The sequence below is a fragment of the Argopecten irradians genome, chromosome 15 (assembly GCF_041381155.1).
Source record: "Argopecten irradians isolate NY chromosome 15, Ai_NY, whole genome shotgun sequence".
Classification (NCBI taxonomy): domain Eukaryota; kingdom Metazoa; phylum Mollusca; class Bivalvia; order Pectinida; family Pectinidae; genus Argopecten; species Argopecten irradians.
This window is the reverse complement of record NC_091148.1, coordinates 8,054,855-8,079,731: the sequence shown is the minus strand read 5'-3', so window position 1 is coordinate 8,079,731 and position 24,877 is coordinate 8,054,855. Positions and strand designations below refer to the sequence as shown.

The following is a 24,877-nucleotide window of genomic DNA, read 5'->3' as shown; positions in this document are numbered from 1 at the left end:
TATGCATCGATACTCACTGTCCTAAATAATGTATGTTAGAGAGCGTGTAGTTATCTCCCTTACTACAGCAGTTATCTTCCTTACAAATCATATTAGCAGTAATTATCATAAATTATATTAATCGTAGTTTTTTTCCTTACAAACATACATTACTGCTTTGTTATGTTTTCTACAAAGATGAAATGAAACTTTAACCGTCAGTTATCTTATTTTGTTACAAATACGTTAAAAAAAAAAACCTAGAATACGGGTTTTTACTTCAATAAAAAATCATACATTACACATTATCAATATTCTTTACAAATAACAAATTATTATCAAAAGATTATAGATCAAAATTTATTTTTGGAAATCTACAAAGATGAAGATGAAATGTCTCCCTCATGAAACTTTAACCGTCAGTTATCTTATTTTGTTACAAATACGTTAAAAAAAACCTAGAATAGAGTGTTTACTACAAAACACCAAGTCTACCACATAAAAATCATACATTACAATTATCATTATATTCTTTACAAATAACAAATTATTATCAAATTATAGATCAAATATTATTTTTGGGAATCTTTTATACTCTATATAGCAAGAGAGAAGTCTCAAAAAATTTAGCAAATTGCAGTTATCTCCCTTCCAAGATTTGCAAAGTAACAGTTGATATGTCTCCCTCATAAAAGCAATGGTTGCTTTCCTTACACATATAATATTCACACTGAGTTGTCTACCTTATATATATTACCACAACTATCTTTCTTAGTTACATTTAAAGAGTTATCCTACCCTTTCTCATTGCATAAAAAGAGTTGCCTCCCCTTCATATAAAAGAGTATACAAACATAACAAACTTACAATATCATTTACGTAAAGTTTTCTCCTTTACAAATAAAATTTTATTGCTACCTTAAAAAACTAGTATAACAAGTACTGATAGTAATGGGAACCATTACAGATGTTCCCCAAATTACGCCATAATCATATCATTGTTTGATATACTTCATAACCTCAGACTATTATGGATTAATATGACTAATTCATGTACCAGGTGATACCCTATAATGCTTGTGCAGTACTAATATCTCCAGTGGTGATGGAACGTAACTTTTTTCAATCTTCCCGCTGAAAAGTATGATAGCGCAGAATATCTTCTTCTGACATCATTGCATCACCAATAGAAAGAATAGTCCAACACATACCTTACCAGGTATCACGTGATACGTAAATTAGTCCCATTTTCATTGAAGAAATTAAAGAATAAGAATCCAATCTAAAATAATATATCTCCCATTTTGTCCTAATAAATATGTCCTATAAGTATTCAGTACTTTGATAGAACCATCAGAACTTTGACATGATAAGTACCTTCAGTACTTTGATAGAACCATCAGTACAATAAACAGTATAGCTGTCATTTATCAACTGTAAGTACATCATTCAATAAGTACTATGTGAAGAATTGAGAAGCTGAGGTTATTTTTTACTTGTAAATTCCACTTGGACCTGGCACAATTTTTTTACCAACAGTATATATATGTGATATTATAGATGATATAACATATACATATATATTCTGTTCGTAACAAAATTGTGCCAGGTCCCTGTGGTAAATTCAAATAATTAAAGGGTAGATTAATGGATATTATTCCTTTAATCAGTCCCAAAGCTGTCCACAGGCAGAGTAAAAAAAAGTTAAATCACAAACATTTTTTCCCAAACAGATTAGAAATATGGGGATAAGATCTCAAAATAGATAAGATTTATTAATTGCAGGTTACATTTTTGCACTCTCATTAATACATTTTTTTTATGAAGGTAATAGCACAAAGTAAGTAGCTTTAGCTAATTAAAGAAAAAAACTCTGCTCCTGTTTTTCATAGATAAAATTATCATTTGACGGCAGTGTAGAATCTATATAAGTTTCCTAAATTCATCAAAAAATCTCCTTCTATCTTGAATATCAGAATACCAGATCAGGCACCGATTTCTCGAAACTTTAATGCAGACTTAAGTCAAAACTTAAGTTTTTCTCCTTATGTAACTTATATGAAAATTTATGACTTCAGTCAGTTTTTGACTTAAGTTTGTTTCGAGAAATTGGGGCCAGAGACCTTTTTTCAATGACTACACCATGATATGTGAATAAAAAATCACGTTTTACAGCAGTATCATAATCCAAATTATTCTGCCGCTCTATTAAATTTTTCATGTTAGCCTTTAAACTGATATATGTTGGAACTCCATCATTATATTAACTTGGGGAAAAGCAATCGGTACACATATCAACATTGAAACTACATCATTGAAATCAAAAAACGTAATGCATTTGGATGGAAAGGTCTTTTCCTATTTGTATGGTAATTCTGTTGATGTATTTAATATTCACTGGACAAAGAAAAGCAAGAATTCATGTTTTTTTTATACCTACCCCTATCTGTATCTTGTAGAAAATAGCCTATTGAAATAAGGGGAATCCTCTGTATACTGAATTAATAGGAACAGCAAGAGCTGATTTGGCCATGAACAGTCGATGATTTCCTATTTCTTTTCAGATACGACACTGGCAGTATTTATCATTACTACTACACAGATTATAATTTCATTTGGTTTGTTTTGTTTAACGTCCAATTAACAGTCAGGGTCATGTAAGAACCTTTCAGTTTTGTTGGTGGAGGAAAACCAGAGAACCTGGAGAAAAACCACCAACCAGCAGTCAGTACCTGGTAACTGCTCTACATAGGAAGTCGCGACCCAGAGGTGGGGGGGCTTGTGGTAATATGTCAGGACATCTTAACCATTCAACCACCACGGCCCCTAGGGATTTGAGCAGATCTTTCCGTTGTGTATTAGAGTGAAGTTTTGATTTCATAAAAATGGTTTCATCAGCTGATCACAGCCTAAATAAAAAAGATAATAAAATGGCAGATAAATTCAAAACTCTATCATTATCAGCTTACCTTTTAACGTATCAAAAACAAAAATAGATCCGATCAAAAACACTAACAACCACATAGAGGTGGAAATTTTTAAGTAAAGTTTTTGGTCAGAAAAAACAAAACTAATAGACATAAAAACAAGTTGGACAATAATGAGATATTCCACACAAGTTACATACATCTCCGACTGTATATTTCCTTCTCTGATCATCTTCAGATCATTTTTTTCCTCTCAAAAATCATGCTGATAATGTATGTATATTGTATAGGTGGTTCCCCCTGATTAGCAAGTTGTATTGAACCGAAACATGACATGACTTACAGAGTAGTGATAGTAACCCCTGGAGTATTGAGGAACACACATGACAGTATTAACATCCCTCCCCTCTACTTCCCCACATATCATAAGGAATCCTTCGTACTTCAGGGGTTACTATCACTCTCAATTTCATCCTTAATACTCAAGGAGTTACTACCACTGTCAATTTTCTCCACAATATATAAGGGGTTACTATCACTGTCAATTTTCTCCACAATATATAAGGGGTTACTATCACTGTCAATTTTCTCCACAATATATAAGGGGTTACTACCACTGTCAATTTTCTCCACAATATATAAGGGGTTACTATCACTGTCAATTTTCATCCTTAATACTCAAAGAGTTACTACCACTGTCAATTTTCTCCACAATATATAAGGGGTTACTATCACTGTCGTTATATCCTCGATACTTCAGGGATTACTATCACTGTCGTTATATCCACGATACTTCAGGGGTTACTATCGCTGTCGTTATATCCTCGATACTCAAGGGATTACTATCACTGTCGTTATATCCTCGATACTTCAGGGGTTACTATCGCTGTCGTTATATCCTCGATACTTCAGGGGTTACTATCGCTGTCGTTATATCCTCGATACTCCAGGGGTTACTATCACTGTCTATGTCATCTTAATTACTAAAAGAGTTTCAAGGATGATCATAGAGGGATATAAAATTGTAAGTTGTGAAAAATATCCCTTAAAACAAAACAGGAAAAAAACCAATAAATCACAACACAGATGCACTGGACTGTAAAAACAATACTATGGCCCAGTAAATAATATACGTTGTATAAGTTCAGTCTTTCTTCTTCTCTTCCTCTCGTTTCTTTGGTGGTTTAATGAACGTGAAGTAGACAAGCGTTACTACGGTAAATATATGGATATAAAATCCAACAGATCTGAAAAAGACCAAAAATAAATAAATAAATAAATAAATAGATAAACATTTTTTTTTAAATTCAAAGATAACTGGATTTTCATACCAAGCTACCACCAGAAAACATAATTATATCTATCATATGACTTCCGTGTTTTCCTATTGATTAAAGTCACTTCACCAATTTTTGTGTGTAATATAATCTATCTGCATTTACTACAAAATACTGAATTGACGGAAGATACTACATTAATCTGTAGATTCATAACGGTGCATTAAATTAGTAACAATTTTCACCTTTTTGTATCAATTTGAATATGATAATCAATGAAAATATCTTTCAAATCTCCTAAATCAAACAGTTTATAGTTCAAAGTGGCATTCCTTCATGTTAATATTCCCCCCATCTTTGCATATTAAAGAGTTATCTGCCCTCACAAGTAGGGCCGTTTTCGATTATGCGGTTTGACTGGTCGGACCTAGTTGTTCGTTTATGAATTAAAGACGGACCTGGTGATATTATATCGTTTTCAGACGAGCTTTGACACAACCCTCACAGGCCTGTATCAGAAACTGCAGGTCTGTCAGGATTTATACCTGAAATAATGATTTTTACAAACGGTCGAACCGGTTGTTCCGAATAAACGAAAACGGCCCAGGTGTTGCTATGTCATCAAGACAGTAGTCAGATTGAATCTACTTACATCCACAACTTAATGCTAGCCGTTAGGGAGAGAAGACAGAACGCCGATGCTAAGTATACATTGGCCATTCTAGTAGCAGAAAATGTTATACAGTCGTAGATAACCTTCAGCTGGTCCGTCTTCTGGAAGTATGGACGAATGTTTCTCCTCACCTGGAAAATAAAAGTTTATATTGAAGTTATATGTGACATCATTTTCTTACTGATGAATCCAGAAGAGCTTTTAAAATTTTGTTCATGGCGAAAAACAACTAACAGTTTGAGAATTTATAATACTTTCAATGCACCTATTTTAAAGATGCTCCATCGCTGACAGATCATTAAATGGTACCCATCATTTGAACAATAATTGGTGTTTAATCGTGTATATCTAATTAAATAAAAGAATCTGACAATTAGAACAAGAGATCCCAGAGGGATCTTGGCGCCCACCAAAGAATGATCTATGTCTGACAATGGAAAGAGGGATCTTTTCTCTGCTTTTCAAACTTTGTGCAAACATACTACATATAAAATTTGAGACAGATCGCTTCAGTACTTTATGAGAAATAGCAGTAACAAACTTCAACTATCAAAATCCAAGATGGCTCCTTGGCGGCCATCTTGTAAATCGATTCGGTCCCAAATCGAAATATGCACAACTAGGGCCATAGAGGAACCTATATATGAAATTTGAGACAGATTCATTCAATACTTTCTGAGAAATAGTGATAACAAACTTTAACTATCAAATTCCAAGATGGCAGCCTGTGCCTGGCGGCCATTTTGATGACCGATCGATCCAAAAAACGCATTATGCACAACAAGAGCCCTAGGGAAACCTACATATGAAATATGAGAAAGATCCCTTCAGTACTTTGTGAGAAATAGCGATAACAAACTTTAATTCTATCAAATTCCAAGATGGCAGCCTGGCGGCCATTTTGTTGACCGATCGATCCAAAAACGCATTATGCACAACAAGAGCCCTAGGGAAACCTACATATGAAATATGAGAAAGATCCCTTCAGTACTTTGTGAGAAATAGCGATATTAATCTTTAACTATCAAAATCCAAGATGGCTGCCTGGTGGCCATTTTGTTGACCGATCGATCCAAAAAACGCATTTTGCACAACTAGGGCCCTAGGGGAACCTACATATGAAATTTGAGAAAGATCCCTTCAGTACTTTCTGAGAAAATAGCGATAACAACTTTTAAGTATTAAAATCCAAGATGGCTGCCTGGCGGCCATCTTGTTAACCGATTGGTCCCAAAATGCAATATGCACAACTAGGGCCCTAGGGGAACCTACATATGAAATTTGAGAAAAGATCCCTTTAGTACTTTACTGAGAAATAGCGATAACAAACTTTAAAGTATTAAAATCCAAGATGGGCTGCCTGGCGGCCATCTTGTTATAACCGATTGGTCCCAAAATGCAATATGCACAACTAGGGCCCTAGGGGAACCTACATATGAAATTTGAGAAAGATCCCTTCAGTACTTTCTGAGAAATAGCGATAACAAACTTTAAGTATCAAAATCCAAGATGGCTGCCTGGCGGCCATCTTGTTAACCGATTGGTCCCAAAATGCAATATGCACAACTAGGGCCCTAGGGGAACCTACATATGAAATTTGAGAAAGATCTCTTCAGTACTTTCTGAGAAATAGCGATAACAAACTTTAAGTATCAAAATCCAAGATGGCTGCCTGGCGGCCATCTTGTTAACCGATTGGTCCCAAAATGCAATATGCACAACTAGGGCCCTAGGGGAACCTACATATGAAATTTGAGAAAGATCCCTTCAGTGCTTTCTGAGAAATAGCGAATAACAAGAATTGTTAACGGACGGCCGGACGGACGGAGAAGGACGGACGGAAGGACGGACGGACCACGGACAAAAAGCGATTTGAATAGCCCACCATCTGATGATGGTGGGCTCTAAAAATAAGCAAAATTGACTCCCAAAGTTTAATTTTGAATCACAACAATAACTCTACAATGATGCTATTGATACCATACAAATATGGGCTATCCAATACATAGGTCAGAGACAAAGTAATTTATATGAAAAAAAGTAGCCTAATTGACCTTTTTAGACCTCGCATATATTGCCGTTTAAGGCCAGGGGTAAGCCCTATCATTAGTACAATTTTCAAATCCCAACCCTATAAGGATGCTACCATTGCATTATAAGTGCTCTTCCATTCTTAGTTGCAGAGAAGAAGTCGTTTATATGGAAATAGCTAAATTGACCCCTTTTGACCCCACCCTTCAGGCCCCCACGGGGGTCAGCCCCATTCATTTGCAAAATTTTGAATCCAAACCCTATAAGGATGTAACCATTGCATTATGAGCGCAATCCCTATGTTAAGTTGCAGAGAAAAAGTCATTTATATGGAAATTGACCACTTTTGACCCCGCCCCTCAGGTCCCGGGGGGTCAGCCCTATCATTTGTTCAATTTGGAATCCCCAGCCTACAAGGATGCTACCATTGCATTATGGGTGCTATACCATGCTTAGTTGCAGAGAAGAAGTCATTTATATGGAAATAGCCAAATTGACCCCTTTTGACCCCGCCCCTCAGGCCCCCGGGGGGTCAGCCCCATCATTTGCACAATTTGGAATCCCCACCCTATAAGGATGCTACCATTGCATAATGGGTGCTATACCATGCTTAGTTGCAGAGAAGAATCATTTATATGGAAATAGCCAAATTGACCGCTTTTGACCCCGCCCCTCAGACCCCCGGGGGGTCGCCCTATCATTTGCGCAATTTTGAATTCTCACCCTATAAGGATGCTACCATTGCATTATGGGTGCTATACAATGCTTAGTTTCAGAGAAGAAGTCGTTTATATGGAAATAGCCAAATTGGCCCCTTTTGACCCCGCCCCTCAGGCCCCTGGGGGGTCAGCCCCATCATTTGCACAATTTGGAATCCCACCCTATAAGGATGCTACCATTGCATAATGGGTGCTATACCATGCTTAGCTGCAGAGAAGAAGTCATTTATATGGAAATAGCCAAATTGACCGCTTTTGACCCCGCCCCTCAGACCCCCGGGGGTCGCCCTATCATTTGCGCAATTTTGAATTCTCACCCTATAAGGATGCTACCATTGCATTATGGGTGCTATACCATGCTTAGTTTCAGAGAAGAAGTCGTTTATATGGAAATAGCCAAATTGGCCCCTTTTGACCCCGCCCCTCAGGCCCCCGGGGGGTCAGCCCCATTATTTGTACAATTTTGAATCCCCACCCTATAAGGATGCTACCATTGCATTATGGGTGCTATCCCATGCTTGGTTTCAGAGAAGAAGTCGTTTATATGGAAATAGCCAAATTGACCGCTTTTGACCCCGCCCCTCAGGCCCCCCGGGGGTCAGCCCCATCATTTGTACAATTTTGAATCCCCACCCTATAACGATACTACAATTGCATTATGAGTGCTATCTCATGCTTAGTTTCAGAGAAGAAGTCGTTTATATGGAAATAGCCAAATTGACCCCATTTGACCCCGCCCCTCAGGCGCTCGGGGGTCAGCCCCATCATTTGTACAATTTTGAATCCCCACCCTATAACAATACTACAATTGCATTATGAGTGCTATCTCATGCTTAGTTTCAGAGAAGAAGTCGTTTATATGGAAATAGCCAAATTGACCCCTTTTGACCCCGCCCCTCAGGCCCCCCGGGGGTCAGCCCCATCATTTGTACAATTTTGAATCCCCACCCTATAACGATACTACAATTGCATTATGAGTGCTATCTCATGCTTAGTTTCAGAGAAGAAGTCGTTTATATGGAAATAGCCAAATTGACCCCATTTGACCCCGCCCCTCAGGCCCCCGGGGGGTCAGCCCCATCATTTGTACAATTTTGAATCCCCACCCTATAAGGATGCTACCATTGCATTATGGGTGCTATCCCATGCTTGGTTTCAGAGAAGAAGTCATTTATATGGAAATAGCCAAATTGACCCCTTTTGACCCCGCCCCTCAGGCCCCCGGGGGGTCAGCCCAATCATTTGTACAATTTTCCGTTAGTAGCCCATAAGGATGCTACCAGTCAAATTTTGTTGAAATCCGACCAGCGGTTATGGAGAAGAAGTCGATTGTTGACGGACGACGGACGCCGGACGACAGACGCCGGACGACAGACGCCGGACGCTGCAGTATCCCATAAGCTCACCTCGGTCCTTTGGACCAGGTGAGCTAATAAAAAAATAATACAACATAATTGATTTTGCTTTTTGGTGCATGCGCAATCAGTACTACATTCCATATAGGACATAGTGCCACAAATTTTTTTTTTTTGATGCAATTAATTATTTTTAATATTTTTATCTTGAAGTATTATAGGAGGCTCAGACTTTTCAATGGTGGTAATGGTGTAAAGTAAGTAATTTTTGTCGATGAAGAAAAACACTAAATTTTCTGGTCCTGTTTTTGATAGAGAAAAATTATCATTTGTCAGCGGTGGAGCATCTTTAATTTTACAATCTGAAAATAAATTTTGAAAGTTCTTGTAATTAATGTTTGGGGTTGTTGTTGTTGAAACAATGAAAATGTCCTGCTTAAAATTGCTAATTTCCCTAAGATTAAGGATTTGATGTCTTACCCCCAAGGTAGAAATAAATAGCTTTTCTTTGACATACAAAAGAAAAGGATGAAACTGTTACATCACTAGAACGAATATACATACTCAGCTCACTATACCCTTCGGCCGGGTACGAAATGGTCCCTATATGTCGTAGTGGAGCACTGCCTCAGAAAATCACTCGGGCACAATTTTCTATACTTTGTTGTAGGTTTCCAATTATTTTATGCTTATACATGCATTTATATAATATATAGTTTTGTCCAAAACAAACATAACGACTATTCTTAATATCTACCGTAGAGCTCACAAGAGGTCAAATTAACAATTTATAGACTTTCCGTATAATTTTCCTTCACTAAAGACCATGATCATAGTTATATATGTATGTGAAAAAATAATATCTCGATGTGAATTTGATATTTTATACAGTTCAGTTTTATTGCCTAGTAGATAAGTGATATAAAACAAGTAGGATAAAATACATGCAGACGTTTTAATAATGATTTGCACAATCATTACTTTGCTCCATTAGCAGTAAAAGGCATCAATTGTAGCTCTACAGACGACACCATTATCTGTCTAAAAGTCTTTTGAGCTACAATATTGCAGCTAATACATCGCATGAGTTCATAATGTCATATAGACATATATGTTCCAGTAATTATTTTGTCAAGGATTCCAGTTGAAAATGTTAACAGACACCCTCTGTCATATCTAAGATTTGACAGAGAAACCTCTATTTAGCTAAAATCAGTGAATGAATTAGTGTTTCAAATGTGCTTCCTTTGAGTCTGCTGTTGAGTGTTACTTACTTGTCGTGTGGCAAGTAGGACAAATGCCGTCGTTATAAATGTGAGATAATATCCAGGATAGAACCCGTGCCACCACGCGCTGACCACAAAAACACACAAAGTATTGTAGGCCTTGGGTGTTCGGTCATATACTGTTCGACGAAGCCAAATCAATGTCTGGATGTTCCAACTGTCAATGTTAATCTTCAAGCTAGTAGCAGTCTACAAAACACAAACATTTCATTGTATATTTGGTTGATATCTTGAGTCAAATCAAGCTAATATCCACCCCTTACACACACTTCTAGCTACCCCTTATCTGAGACTTAGGCAGCCAAAATTTCCTCTATTTTGTTTCCTTGGTTACTGCTTATGAAGCATGTGATTTATCAAATCAAAGATGTTATAACAATTGACCTGGGCCGTTTTCGTTTATTCGGAACAACCGGTTCAACCGTTGGTTAAAGTAATTATTTCAAGTATAAGTCCTGACCGACCTGCAATTTTTGATACAGGCCTGTGAGGCTTTGCCAAGGCTCGTCTGAAAACAGTGTAAAATCACCAGGTCCGTCTTTAATTAATAAACGAACAACTAGGTCCAACCAGCCAAACCGTATAATCGAAAACGGCCCAGGTTTGACCAAAAGTTATCAGAGTTTTTAGCCATTTTACAAAACCTATTGCACATATGATCTGGTTATCATAGCAACAAAACATTAGCAATCTTTTTTTGTACAGACAGACATACAGACTAGCTGATTCCAGTATACCTCCTAACTATGTTACAGTGAAGGTTTATAATACAGTGTACATTGAATTTGATCACTTTGAACTTCTAATTATAATTGTCAGCTGTTCACATACCTCCAGGTTCCATATATGGACGTTATTCAACAAATCCCACTTCTCTTTGCCGTTCTCGTCGTAACCAGTAAACCCGAGGCCTGCAGACTGGTTGGTTAACTCCCCTTGAAATTTCAAACTCAATATGATTACTCTTAGGAATGATATTTTCTTTAGTAATTTGAAAGTTTAAATCTATTTGAGTTTAAATGGGACTACTTCAAGTACCACATACATGATACTAATGTTTCTATTAGTGATGGAATGAGGTCAAAAGATGATATCACAAAGAGTTATGTTCCATCACCACTAGAGACATTATTTCCAAACTTTAACGTTAACGGGTATCTAAGGTACATGTATAAGTCCCGTTATATTAGATTTTCATATCTCTTTTCATTTCAAAATTTTATTTGTTAAAAAATATCAGAATATATCTTAAGAATAGTTTCACATCTGCAATTGGATCAGACAATATGTCTTTACTAGCCTTTTCCATGAAATAAAACTAACAAGAAATAAAACTAACAAGAAAAAATTTCATATGAATAGAAACGAAATTTCACCTGACCCTGTGATTTCAGTAATATATGCATTATTATATGCCCCTGTGATTTGACAAATCCCCTTGATTATAAAATCTCTTTTGATTTTACAGACCCCTGTGATGTCCCTAGCAACCTACCCAGTTTCCAGGCGAAGTAATATTTGGCTCGGACTAAAGACACACAGATCAGGAGATACAGATTCCTATACAAGATGTTTGTCTCATAAAGAAACTCATCATCTGTAAAAAAAATTAAAACAAAAAACATGAAAAAAAATCATCTGTGAAAAAAAAAAAAAAAAAATAATCAAATTACTGAAAGTACTGTGAACTTAAAGTTTTAGAATTCTTAAACAGTAACCTACAGGAAAATTTAATGGTAAAGCTAAATCATAATAGTCTTATGTATTTTTTTTCCAATTCATCTACAAATTTTAAATCAAACATAAAGTCATTAGTGAACAAACCTTCATCCTAGCATGATATAGAAAAAAATACGAGCGATACAATTTGTTGAAATTGATACATTATCTTATTACAGTAAACCAACTTATTTTTGCATTTGATTAAAAAAATTGAAAATTACAAAAATATTTCAAACTCATTGTACAGTAAATCATGTGAGCTAAAATTGTGAAATTACTCATTGCACGAAAAAAGTTGTTTAGCATTAAAACGCGAAAATAATTATAGTATCTAAGATGACTGTAAACAAACTTTCTTCCATGCACGATTTCCTTCTGTTAATTTCGCGAGCTAAGTAAATTCGCGAAAGTTAATCTCCATGAATTGCCATCTACAACAATTTATTGATAGGAATTTCCATTCAATTATTCAAGCCGTAAATTTGAAACTTCGCGAACTTGTTATGAAATGAAAATCGAGAAATTTAATAGCTGCGAAAGAAAACTGGTTTATAGTATATGTCCTGTTGAACATTACCTGCTAGTTTCGATACTGGAAAGAATATCGGGCTCAGCAACATCAGCACCCCACAAACGCCTACAATCAATCCAGTCTCCTTCATAGCCGTCTAAAAAATAGCAATATATTTATGAAATAATTTCATCACATAATCCATCTGATATCCAGTGATTTGTCCATGTAATAGTTTTTCCAATGTTACTAGTGTTATATAAACTGGAGCAATTTTCATTGGCTGTGCTGAGCAGAAAATTTATTATGATATCTTGACAGAAGAAATAATGCAAGTGAGATCGATATTCAAGGATGGTGGGACAAAGTTTATTTATCTACAAGAAGTATTTAATCTTTTCGTTTATCATTTTACTAACCTCTGGATTCGGCGTGGGCTTTTCAATCTGATGATTATTGGCCTGAAACAAGAATAAGTAAATCATTTCAACATGTAACAGAATGGTTTCCTGTATCATGACAACCATTTTCATTTTTCATTCATCATGGTGTACTATACAGTTGCAATTATAATTGAGCAAATTAGAGACAGAGCATACCGGTATTATAGAAATACCAAATTTTGACACGCCAAAATTCTATTTTAGTTAAAAAGCACAAAAAATCCTGCTATAAAAAGAAGAGGCCCATGGGCCTTAACGGTCACCTGAGTTCAGATACAGAATGAAACAAAGACATGCATATTAACACTATATATTTGCCCATCAGGCCCTTGAAGTCAGTCAGTGATTTTATAAATTTGACTTTTTAATTTATGAATATTACATGTATTTGGTTCCATCAATTCTGTGAATTCAGAAGAAAGATTTTTGAAATGTTATCCATTTTGACCCCTTTTGGCCCCACCCCTCTGGCCCCTGGGGGTCGGCCAGGACCAATATGGATATGATGTTAAAATGCTATCCCAGGCTAATAATTCTAACCCAGATTGACTAATTTCCTATGAAAACTAAGCAAATAATGTTCCTTAATGTGTTTATCCTATATAAACTATAGTAAATTTGATTCCCTCCCCAGGGGAAAATCTGAGATCCCAGGCCATGAAATTCACAATTTTTTGTAAAAGACTTTAAGACCTTTCAATCTATAGAGAGGATCTGGTTCCATCAAATCTGTGAATTCAAAAAGAAGATTTTTGAAATTACCATTTTGACCCCTTTTGGCTCCGCCCCTCTGATCCCTGGGGGTCGGCCATGACCAATATGGATATGATGTTAAAATGCTATTTCAGACTAATAATTCTAACCCAGTTTGACTAATTTCCTATGAAAAATAGGCAAATAATATTCATAAATGTGTTTTTCCTATATAAACTTAAGTAAACCTGACCCCTTCCTCAGAGGGAAACATGAGACCCCAGGGTCATATTATTCACAATTTTTGTAAAGGACTTTAAGACCTTTCCATCTATGCAGAGTATTTGATTCTACCAGTTCTAGAATTTCAGAAGAAGATTTTTAAAGTTTTAGCCTATTTGACCCGTTTTGGCCCCGCCCCTAAGGCCACTGGGGATCAATCATGGAAAGATTCAATGGCCATCACAAAGGAATGATTCTGACTACAATTGACTAATTTCCTATAATAATGACTAAATAATGCTCAAAATGTGTTTTCCCTATGTAAACTACAGTAAACTTAACCCCTTCCCCAGAGGGAAACCTGAGACCCCAGGGTCATATAATTCACAATTTTCATAAAACACCCTAAGACCTGTCCATCTATGACGAGTATTTGATTCTACCATTTCCAGTATTTAGAAAGAAGATTTTTATAGTTTTAGCCTATTTGCCCATTTTGGCCCCGCCCCTCTGCCCAGAGGAGGTTGACCAGGACCAATATAGATATAATATTAAAATGTTAACTCAGGCTTAACAAGTTTGACTCATTTCCTATGAAAATTGAGCAAAAAATGCTCATAAATGTGTTTTCCCTATATAAACTATAGTAAACTTAACCCCCATCCCCAGAGGGAAACATGAGACCCCAGGGTCATATAATTCACAATTTTTGTAAAGGACCTCAAGACCATTCCATCTATGAAGAGTATGTGATTCTACCATTTCCAGAATTTCAGAAGAAGATTTTTGAAGTTATAGCTTATTTGACCCCTTTTGACCCCGCCACTAAGGTCCCTTGGGGTCAGTCATGGAAAATTGGTTAATAGGATTCAATGGCCATCTCATACTGATAATTCTGACAATATTTGACTCATTTCCTATTACAAATGATCAAATAATACTCAAAAATGTGTTTTTCCTATATAAACTATAGTAAACTTAACCCCCTCCCTAAGGGGAAACCTGAGACCCCAGGGTTATATAATTCACAATTTTTGTAAAGGACCTTAGGACCTTTCTATCTATGAAGAGTATTTAATTCCATCACAATCTGTGAGTGGAGAAGAAGATTTTTGAAATTTTAGTCAATTTTACCCCTTTTGGCCCCTCCCATAGCTCCCTGGGGGGTGGGGACCATATGATTCACAATTTTGATTGGCCTTATGCCTTAGAAGGTTTGTGCAAAATTTCATTGAAATTGCTTCGGCAGTTTTGCTGAGAAGAAGTCGAAAATGTAAATTGTTTACGGACATACGAGGGATGACGGACAACGCACGACGATGGACAAAAGGCGATTATAATAGGTCACTTGAGACTTCGTCTCAGGTGACCTAAAAATCTCTATTTACCATACTCATACATGCCATACCTCCCGGCGTGAGACAAAACCTCCCGTATTTTAAAGCCTTTTATTGTCTCCCAGGAGGAGAGTCTAAATTCCTGTATTCCGTAAACCCCTCCTTTTTATTTTCGCCAACATATTTGTGTACGGTAACCACTCCCTGACCCCCTGACCAACACCAGAGTGGCCCTAATTAGCAGCCTTGGGCTATTTCCGCCTTTAGGCCATGGGCTAGGAGGGTCCCACATGCACCCCCCCCCCAAACCTCCGAACCAATATTTTTCTGAACCCTTATGACCCACTGATCACAAATCAAAATGTTAACATTGCATAAGTTGGGATGAACTTCCGGTTATGACATCATCAAGATGGCCGCCATCTCGAATTAGACTAAAAATAAAAAAAAAATAGTCATTGACATTTTTTAACCGAAGTAGACAAATGAGGTATCAAAATGACCACAATAGAACAAACAAATACACATATCAGGACCAAAAAATCCAATATATGTAGTGATTTCTACGCAGGAAATGAACAAATCTGATTTTAACCTCAAAAACGGAGATTTTTCAGCAATTTTTTTCATATTTAGCTTGACGCAGCAGAAATGTTTCCCAACAGCAAACTATTATTTCTAATAATTTTTTGACCACTTATCAATCAGTTTAAGCAACAAAAACAACAAAAAACAATATTAACATCGTATAAATCTCGGTTATGACGTCATCAAAATGGCCACCATATCGAATTTCACTGAAAAATACAAAATAGTCATAACACTGATATTTTTCAACTGAAGTAGACAAATGAGGTATCAAAATGACCACAATAGAACAACAAATACATATCAGGACCAAATAATCAATATATGTAGTGATTTGTACGCAAGAAATGAAAAAAATAAGATTTTAAGCTCAAAAATGGTGATTTTTCAGCAAATTTTTCATACTTGGCTTGACGCAGCAAAAATGTTTCCCAACAACAAATTATTACTCGTAATCAGTTATTTAAACTCCTATCAATCGTAAAAACAACAACAACAAAAATATACAGGAATGCAAAAAAGAATTATTGTTATACCCTCAATTGTGTAGATTAGCAGCGCCTCAAAAATAATTATTATAGCACAACGCCTAATGATAGCGTAACAAATGTAACCTAAGCTAAGCTTGTGTTTCCGTTAATATCATTAACAGTTTCAAAAACGTTTGTGTCTTTGAAAATGAGCAGATTCATTGTTTATTTTCTGTGCATAGCATAAGCAAAATGTAGGATGGTTACTACAGTGTCAAATGTGTCTTTCACTGGTTCTCAATGATAACCATTATCATTGTGCGTGCTTTCTCGCCTCACTGCACTATCCACTGAAGAGACTCGGCATATCTGGTAGCTGGCACATGCAGTCCGAATCAGAGTTATCGAGATATCGGTATCCAATTCGTTGAAAGTCAGAGCGTCGTCTTCGATGTCGATGAGCTGATGTGACACTACATTGCCAGTGTTGTTCTAGCCTGTCTTCTTTTATGACCCATCCATGGCAAGAGTTCATATCAGGAACAACAGGTTCAGGGATGTGGGATCTCTTTCAGATTCTAACATATCGTACATATATGCTGTTTCAGACTTCTTTGGCATAATGGGAATTCCACCAGATCCACATTCATTAGTTCTCCTTAGCGCATAGCTCCATAATTCGTATGAAGTACTATTCATCAATCGTGTGGACCCTCGTGCAACCATAAATGGCACAGGTGATATAATTGAGGTCATTAATGAGGCCATAAATGTTAAATGCTTTTCATTGGTCTGACTTTTCCCACTCCCTTGAAGGTGCTGGTTGTGTCACATCTGGTGTATGCGTAAAGGGAACATTGAAGACTCTCAAGTAAAAAGTTCTCTACAGTGCTTTCCAGACTTGGCAAAGAGTGAAACTTCACTGCAGACCTCATCTATGACCTCAAAGAATCCACCTGTGCCATCTATGGTTACTGAGGTTCACAAGAATGAGGAATTGTGCTTCATACGAATTAAGGAGAACCAACCCAACCCTCCACAGAATGTGGATCTGGTGTCTTTTCCATAATGCCGGGGAAGTCTGGAACATCATATACGATATGTGAATCTAGGTGAAACTAGGTAGGAAAGAGGAAGAGCTCCAACATCCCTGAATCCGATGTTTCTGATGTTATATCATGGACGGTTGACAAGTTAGAACCACGATGGTAACCCGATAATGTAATGTCACATCAGGTCATCGAGGTCGAAGACGACACTCTGGCGAGAAAGCACGCACAACGAAAATGATTATCATTAAGAACTAGTGAAAGAAATATGTGACACTGTAGTAACCATCTTATATTTCCTACCGTTATACACAGGAAGTAAATAATGGATGTGCTCGTTCTAAAAGACACAACATGTTTCGAAAAGTGTCATGGTATTAGCGGAATTTTAATTTGATACCCTATAGCTATTAGTTGGCGGTTTGCTGTAATAATTCAGTTTGAGAGACTACTAGTCTACAATATTTCCAACATGAAAATGAATTATTTTGAAGTCCTACTTAGATATTCAGCCAACTTTAAATTCAAATTTGTTAAGATATAAATCGTCAATAGTCAATGTTATAATCAGGAAATTCCGAGACACCAGGAAACTGTAGTGTCAGTGGTTTGGAAAAAAATAACAATCATATGCCGCATCCGGTGATGTTTTGTAAACCAAATGATGGTATAACAACAATTCTCTTTTGCATTTCTATTTTTGTTGTTGTTGTTGTTGTTTTTAACTGATTGATAAGAGGTCAAATAACTGATTACGAATAATAATTTGTTGTTTGGAAACAATATTGCTGCGTCAAGCCAAATATGAAAAAAAAATGCTGAAAAATTACCATTTTTGAGGTTAAAATCGTATTTTTTTCATTTCCTGAGTTCAAATCACTACATATATTGGATTATTTGGTCCTGACATGTATTTGTTGTTCTATTGTGGTCATTTTGATACCTCATTTGTCTACTTCAGTCGAAAAATGTCAATGTTATGACTATTTTTCATTTTTCATTGAATTTCGAGATGGTGGCCATTTTGATGACGTCATAACCGGATTTTATACGATGTTAACATTGGTTTTTGTTATTTTTGTTGCTTAAACTGATAGATAAGTGGTCAAAAAACTTATTAGAAATAATAGTTTGCAGTTGGGAAACGTTTTTGCTGCGTCAAGCCAAATATGAAAAATTTGCTGAAAAATCTCCATTTTTGAGCTTAAAATTTCGTATTTTTTCATTTCCTGCGTTCAAATCACTACATATATTGGATTATTTGGTCCTGACATGTATTTGTTGTTCTATTGTGGTCATTTTGATACCTCATTTGTCTACTTCGGTTGAAAAATGTCAATGTTATGACTATTTTTCAATTTTTAGTCAAATTCGAGATGGCGGCCATCTTGATGACGTCATAACCGGAAGTTCATCCCAACTTATGCAATGTTAACATTTTGATTTGTGATCAGTGGGTCATAAGGGTTCAGAAAAATATTGGTTCGGAGGTTTGGGGGGGGGGGGGGGGGTGCATGTGGGACCCTCCTAGCCCATGGCCTACTTGGCTTGTGGTGTCACTTTCACTCACATCTGTGTGTTACGTAAACTGAAGTCAAGCAGCTGATCGGCTGCCTAGAAAACAATCAGCTGGCCTTTCAATAAATTTTATGAGCATTACTACAAAACAAATACTGCTTACAACTGTAAATGATTTACTCACGTTTTTAATGTTAAAATAGGCCTATCTATATCTGATGGATGTCACAAGCTTTGCAATCGTAATGGTCGCCCTTTTTTGGTATAAATTGTAATAGATGATCCGGGTTTTATAGAATTTCCGGATTTCCTAATAATCACGTTTTTAAAAATGGAAAAAGTACATTTTTTTTAGAATTTCGTTGTGATTTTATTTTTAGAAAAAATATGTTAATAATAAAAAATTATCATTAATAACTGAATTTAAATATATCAAATTAAAAAGAAATTTACTTTACTTCTCTCTCAGATTAAAATACATTTTGAATACTACTGTAACAATTCTCTGTATTTTCTTAATTAAGCTCTTGTTAATTTAAGAACTTAATTTAAGTTAATTATCCGTTATTGTGAAAGATATATTAAAAAGCCACACATTCCTTTATTTTTGTAAAATTCAATATGAATGCAGGCTGTTTCAGCTACACTCTGACCAATGCTGTGTTCCAAAAAGCAAAGCAAGCAAATGTTCATATATGTCGCGCATATACCTCTCTTATTTGAGACCAAAATCCCTTGAAATGGTTATCAATCTCCCTTACCACCCCTAGAAAAATATGGCATGTATGCATACTCACATTTTCAGGCTTAGAAACCTTGAGGTTTTCTCCATTGATAAACTGTATGTAATCAGCGTAGAACACGAGTGGTCCTGCCATGACACCATGGAAACAGAAGATGTAGCTGAAGTAGGACAGCATGTCTGGGGTCTTCCTGTAGATAAACACAACCTCAATTTACCGTACAACGTTGAAAATATTGTGGTACTAGCATTAAAAATTTTCTATTTAAATTGCATATCAGCATTTGCCCTTACAAGTAAGTATCAATTGTCATAAATATTAAGGGTTTCTTGGGTAACTTATAACTTAACACCCCTGCGATGTCAAAATGAACAAAATGAAATGTTCTAGTCTTAGAATAAGAAGAGTTCAAAAGCATTTTCTGGGGTGAAGAGGTAAAAGAACAAACATAATGTTAAATTAATAAAAATGTTTGTTACTAATTATAGCTTACTTTATGCACATTTTCTTCTGATCTTCTGTCAACTTGCTTTCATCTTTCTCCGTTCCATCGTGAAGAGCGAATGCCACACTTGTACATTTCTGTGTCATCAACATCAATGGCCTGTAACAAAATAAAAAATGAAAAAAATTCAAAATTCTGAAACTACTTTAACTTATCATAAAAATAAGGCCCAAGGGCCTTAACGATCATAAGACAACATTGGTAAAAGACAAAAGTAGGATAGGAATTTGAACTTTGTTGAATTAAATATGTTTTTCAATATGGGGACTTTGGCATTCATCTTGGACGATTTGACTCGGACCGCCTATTTAAGTATTTGAAGTATTGAAGTATTACGCAGCTGCTGAACCTGGCAAAAATGTAAACTGCATAAGATAATCACGAAAACAGCTGCCTGGATACTAATAGCAGGAAATCATGTTTACTTAAAAAATTCACATTATCTAATGTTTGGTTTGGCAAAATCTTGTTCGGTCCGGCTTACTCACAGTCCTCGCCGGTCCGAATGTCCAGCAATTTTTCTTTTTCAACTTTTGTGATGTCTGTAATAACCGGTAATTCTATCTTTGTACATTAAAGAGTTATCTACCCTTATGGGTAGGTAGTGATGTCATGACTATTTGTGAGTGTAATGTGATATTTTTCTGAGAAAATTACATGAAGTCTGCACACACAATAATAACATCACTATCAATATTTTCGTGCAAAGGGGATAAGTCTGTTATATATTCAAAGATATATTATTCTGTAGTTGCACATTTAAGAGTTATCTGCCCTTGTGGGTAAGTATTGATTGCTGGACTATACATGTGAGTTTAACAACACCATTTCCAAACTACCTAAAAAATATTTTAATCAATACTGTAAAACTGTGCAGTACAGAAATATTTCACATAAATATTTTCTTTACGTGAAAAAATTTCATGTGAAGAAATATTGCCTGTGTATCGTCTGTATGGTAAGAATTAATACCTGTGCACAAAAACAGATAACTCAGTGAAATGCAAAAACATCATCAGATCAAATACAATAGGTAAATTACTCTTAGTTAATATTCCGTCTTTGCACATTACAGAGTTAGCTCCCTTGTGGGTAGGTATTGATTGTTACGTCGTTATTTTGTGAGCGCAATTCAGGTCGTTTTCCCTGAAAAGTATGATGTTACGGTTGCAAACAAATGACAGCCACAATCAAAACCTACCCGCAAGGGCAGATAACTCTGTAATATGCAAACACAGAGTATATCTTACCCTGTCACATCCAATGAGAAGCCGAAAAAGTCGTAGTACAGACGGTACAGATGCATCACAGACGCATACCCCATCACAACAGCGAAGACCATCTTATGGAACGATTCTCTCGGTCCATACAACATCAGCAGGTAAGGGATGGTAGAATACATAATCATGTGGATAATTTGGCTATAAATATATAAGGTAGAATACATGATCATGTGGATAATTTGGCTGTAAATATATAAGGTAGAATACATGATCATGTGGATAATTTGGCTGTAAATATATAAGGTAGCATGCAAGATCATGTGGATAATTTGGCTGTAAATATATAAGGTGGAATACATGATCATGTGGATAATTTGGCTGTTAATGTATAATAAGGTAGAATACATGATCATGTCTATCAATTTTTCTTATATACATAAAGATCCCATAAAACACCATGCATAGTGATTTTGGTTTATATTGTTTTTATTTCAAGAAAGGCCAGAATATGCAGAGAATATCCACCAACCTACAGTCAGTACCTGGTAACTGCCCCACACGATATATATTATGAGTTTCAAACTTTGAGAAGATTTTATTATGGGAATATACGTTAGACCACCATCTCAGCCACAAAATGAGTTAGGATACTTACTATCCGAAGCAGAACACAGAGAGGAGCAGCCCTATACATAGTTCTATAATGAGTCTCTGTTGGCTATTTTCTATAGATCCCGGGAGCCTTTTCCTCATCTGAATGGCGCAAAAAAATGCCACGGCATTGCATGACAAGTAGTTTATCTGTCAAAGAATATAAAGTATCTTGTTAGCTTATATTATTATCACATTGTAACAGGCGTCCTTTATTTGAACTCCTGACTGGCAACTACTTTTTCTCCTTTGTTACCATTTACCCCTGAAGATACTTTTGAGCTCTTCTAGTTCAAAGGACGGAACAGTTCATTCCGAATGTTTAGGGGTGAATGAGTTACTAGTAAGCCAGCATTCTACCTCATCGATGACACTTGACCCTGAGGCCAGTCCCACACTGTACCTCTACCTTTTCTCATAATCTTTGCCTTCAAAGACAGGGGATAACTGATGAGACCTTATTCCGTCTTTGCATATTACAGAGTTAGCTCCCTTGCGGGTAGGTATCCATTGTGACGTCTTTATTTGTGTGTGCAATTCACGTCGTTTTCTCAGAAAAGTATTATGTTTCGCTCATAAATATGTGACGTCACAATTAATACCTACCCCCAAGGGCAGATAACTCTGTAATATGCAAATACGAAATACCACAATCATGGGTATGAAGCTGGGCACCAATTTTATAAAAGGAGTTTAGGAAAATGTAGCATTTAGGCTTGAACTCCAATTTTACAATATTAGTTTTTATAAGCTGGATGCTGATTTGACCAACTTAGTTAGTCATCAACTTAAAAATTATAATTCAAAAATTAAAATGGCACGATTTATTGATTTTTTTTTTCTTTACAGATCTTTGTTCTTCATTGTTAGATCTCTTCAGTATATCTTAATAACTGAGATAAATTTACAAATGTGACATGTAATTATGATTGAGAATGAAATATATTTTCATTTTATTGAAAGTACGGTACATGCATAATCAACATATGATAGTAGTCGACTAGTGTACACTCATCCTCGATACTCCATGGGTTCCGATCACCTACGATCTCTACACCCCCTGGACTATCTCATAGTAAAACTGGGGGCAACAGAACAGAACAGATATAAAGTCCTTTGATGTACATCAGGAGAGACGTATATGGTACACTGTGGTCGACTATTTTTGATGTGCCGTCATTCTCTCTGTAGTCTTCACAGGAAATCTTTGCTGGCCTGTGATCGGTCAAATGTTTTTCGCTGAGCAGCCCTCAATTTTACAATGAGATAGTCCAGGGGTGTGTAGAGTTTAGGAGATTGGAACCCCTGGAGTATCTAGGATGGTGTACACCATTCAAACTCAAACTCAAAATATAGAGTCAAATCTCAACAGGACATATTATTATATTTACAAAAATTACAGATGAAAAACTAAATTAGATTAGTTCCTTATCGTCTAAATATTATGCTGAATGCTTATTCAATATTCAAACGATAAGGAAATACTTTTATTTAGGCCTTTTTTCTTGTAGATCTAAATTTCTCGAGTTTTACTAAAGTCGCAAATGGAAAACGTTGATGACTAGGGGAAAGTAGTCAAATTTCGGACACCTTAATAGTAAAATCTTTGTATGCTTGAAACCTAGCCACATACCCCTACAACTGAGGTATGAGCAGAAAGAGAATTTTCTTTTCTTGCATTTATCACTTGAAACTCGACACAGATACTAAATTTGTGTTATACCAGGCAAAAGTAATCAGCAATGTATAGCTGTTCGAATTTCAGACAGGGGTGTTCTTTAATTCGGACATAGGGTGTTCAAATTTCGGACAGCAATTACAAACCAATTAAAATAAGTATGATTTTCATATAAAACATATATATTGTTACATAATCATAAATTTCATGTGAGCAAATGTATATGCATTGAAATAAAAAGTTTGTTGAGTTTGTTTAGTTAATATAATATATATCTTTTGTAACTTTCATCATATATACCCAGATTTTTGGGCTCAATGTGTAAGAACCCTTAAAGGTTTTAGCTGATAAACATGTTCCCTTGTCTACTTGCACTTTTATTTCTAGGATATAACTGGTTACCTTAGTTACTACTTCTACTTTTTTATTAATTTTATAACTAAGGAAAGCTCTGAATTACTAAAATCCATTTAGAACTTTACAAATGTTACGAAAATTGAACAATATTTAAGTATTTATCGATTAATTTGGACTGTTCCAAATAAGGAAATTTTCATATTAGTAATGGGTGTTCAAATTTCGGACACCAAACTTTATATAGGTATAGTGATACAATTCCCACTGTATTGTTTATTTTTTACTCAAAATACAATAAAAGGATGTGTTTAAACAAAACAAAAAAAAAAGTTTAATGAACACACTGAATAAGACATGTTTGACATGGAGTTCCATATTGTGTCATTTGACCAGTTCATTTTTGTATATTCAACCGCAGGAAAGGTCGCAGTCACATATTCACATTCAAACTTACAATACAAAATATAATGCTCACATATCTGTTCTTCAATCTTGTTAATTTCCAATTTGAAAGTAAAGCATAGGTCAGTTACAATGACTTTTTATTAAATATCTGGACTATTTCATGAGTTTTTTAAGTATTTTCTAATTACTGTCCGAAATTTGAATCCGTCCGAAATTTGACTACTTTCCCCTAGAACCCATGAGTCAAATAGCGCAGGCGAGTCATTGAACTAAAATAGGCCATGCAGTAAGTCAAGGCCTAGTGAGCGGAGAGACCCCAGAGCCAGTAGGCCACGAGGTTATCAGTAAAATTTCTCACCTGGTCAAGCGGTAACCCAACGATGTCCGACAGCGGCTGTAGAAGCCCCGACCCCTGATAAAACTGGCCAACTTGAACCATATCTCACGTGCTCCTGGAAGTTCCTGGTATTTCCTCTGTGATAAAGATGCCTAAACATGGACCGGAGCAGACCTAA

The 24,877-nt window shown here is 35.9% G+C and overlaps 1 protein-coding gene across 1 annotated transcript; it reads right to left on the bottom strand.

Annotated features, from left to right (window-relative positions):
• Positions 1 to 848: 848 nt before the first annotated feature.
• LOC138309099 (lysophospholipid acyltransferase 2-like) lies at positions 849 to 24,860 on the bottom strand. Its single transcript, XM_069250239.1, has 12 exons — positions 24,721 to 24,860; positions 21,927 to 22,072; positions 21,299 to 21,469; positions 20,037 to 20,147; positions 19,598 to 19,733; positions 12,900 to 12,941; positions 12,547 to 12,637; positions 11,743 to 11,844; positions 11,079 to 11,182; positions 10,236 to 10,436; positions 4,836 to 4,987; positions 849 to 4,153 (listed from the first exon to the last, which is right to left on the bottom strand). The coding sequence occupies exons 1-12, from the start codon at positions 24,799 to 24,801 to the stop codon at positions 4,051 to 4,053; spliced, it is 1,440 nt and encodes a 479-aa protein (XP_069106340.1). The 5' UTR covers positions 24,802 to 24,860; the 3' UTR covers positions 849 to 4,050.
• Positions 24,861 to 24,877: the final 17 nt, after the last annotated feature.

Bases quoted from the DNA above. Each gene is read 5' to 3' on its own strand.
- LOC138309099 (XM_069250239.1), bottom strand. From the start codon at position 24,801: ATGGTTCAAGTTGGCCAGTTTTATCAGGGGTCGGGGCTTCTACAGCCG. The intron at 21,470-21,926 runs GTAAGTATCCTA...ATATATTTATAG, and splicing joins TCTGTGTTCTGCTTCGGATA to CCAAATTATCCACATGATTA. The intron at 19,734-20,036 runs GTAAGCTATAAT...GTTTATCTACAG, and splicing joins CAGAAGAAAATGTGCATAAA to GAAGACCCCAGACATGCTGT.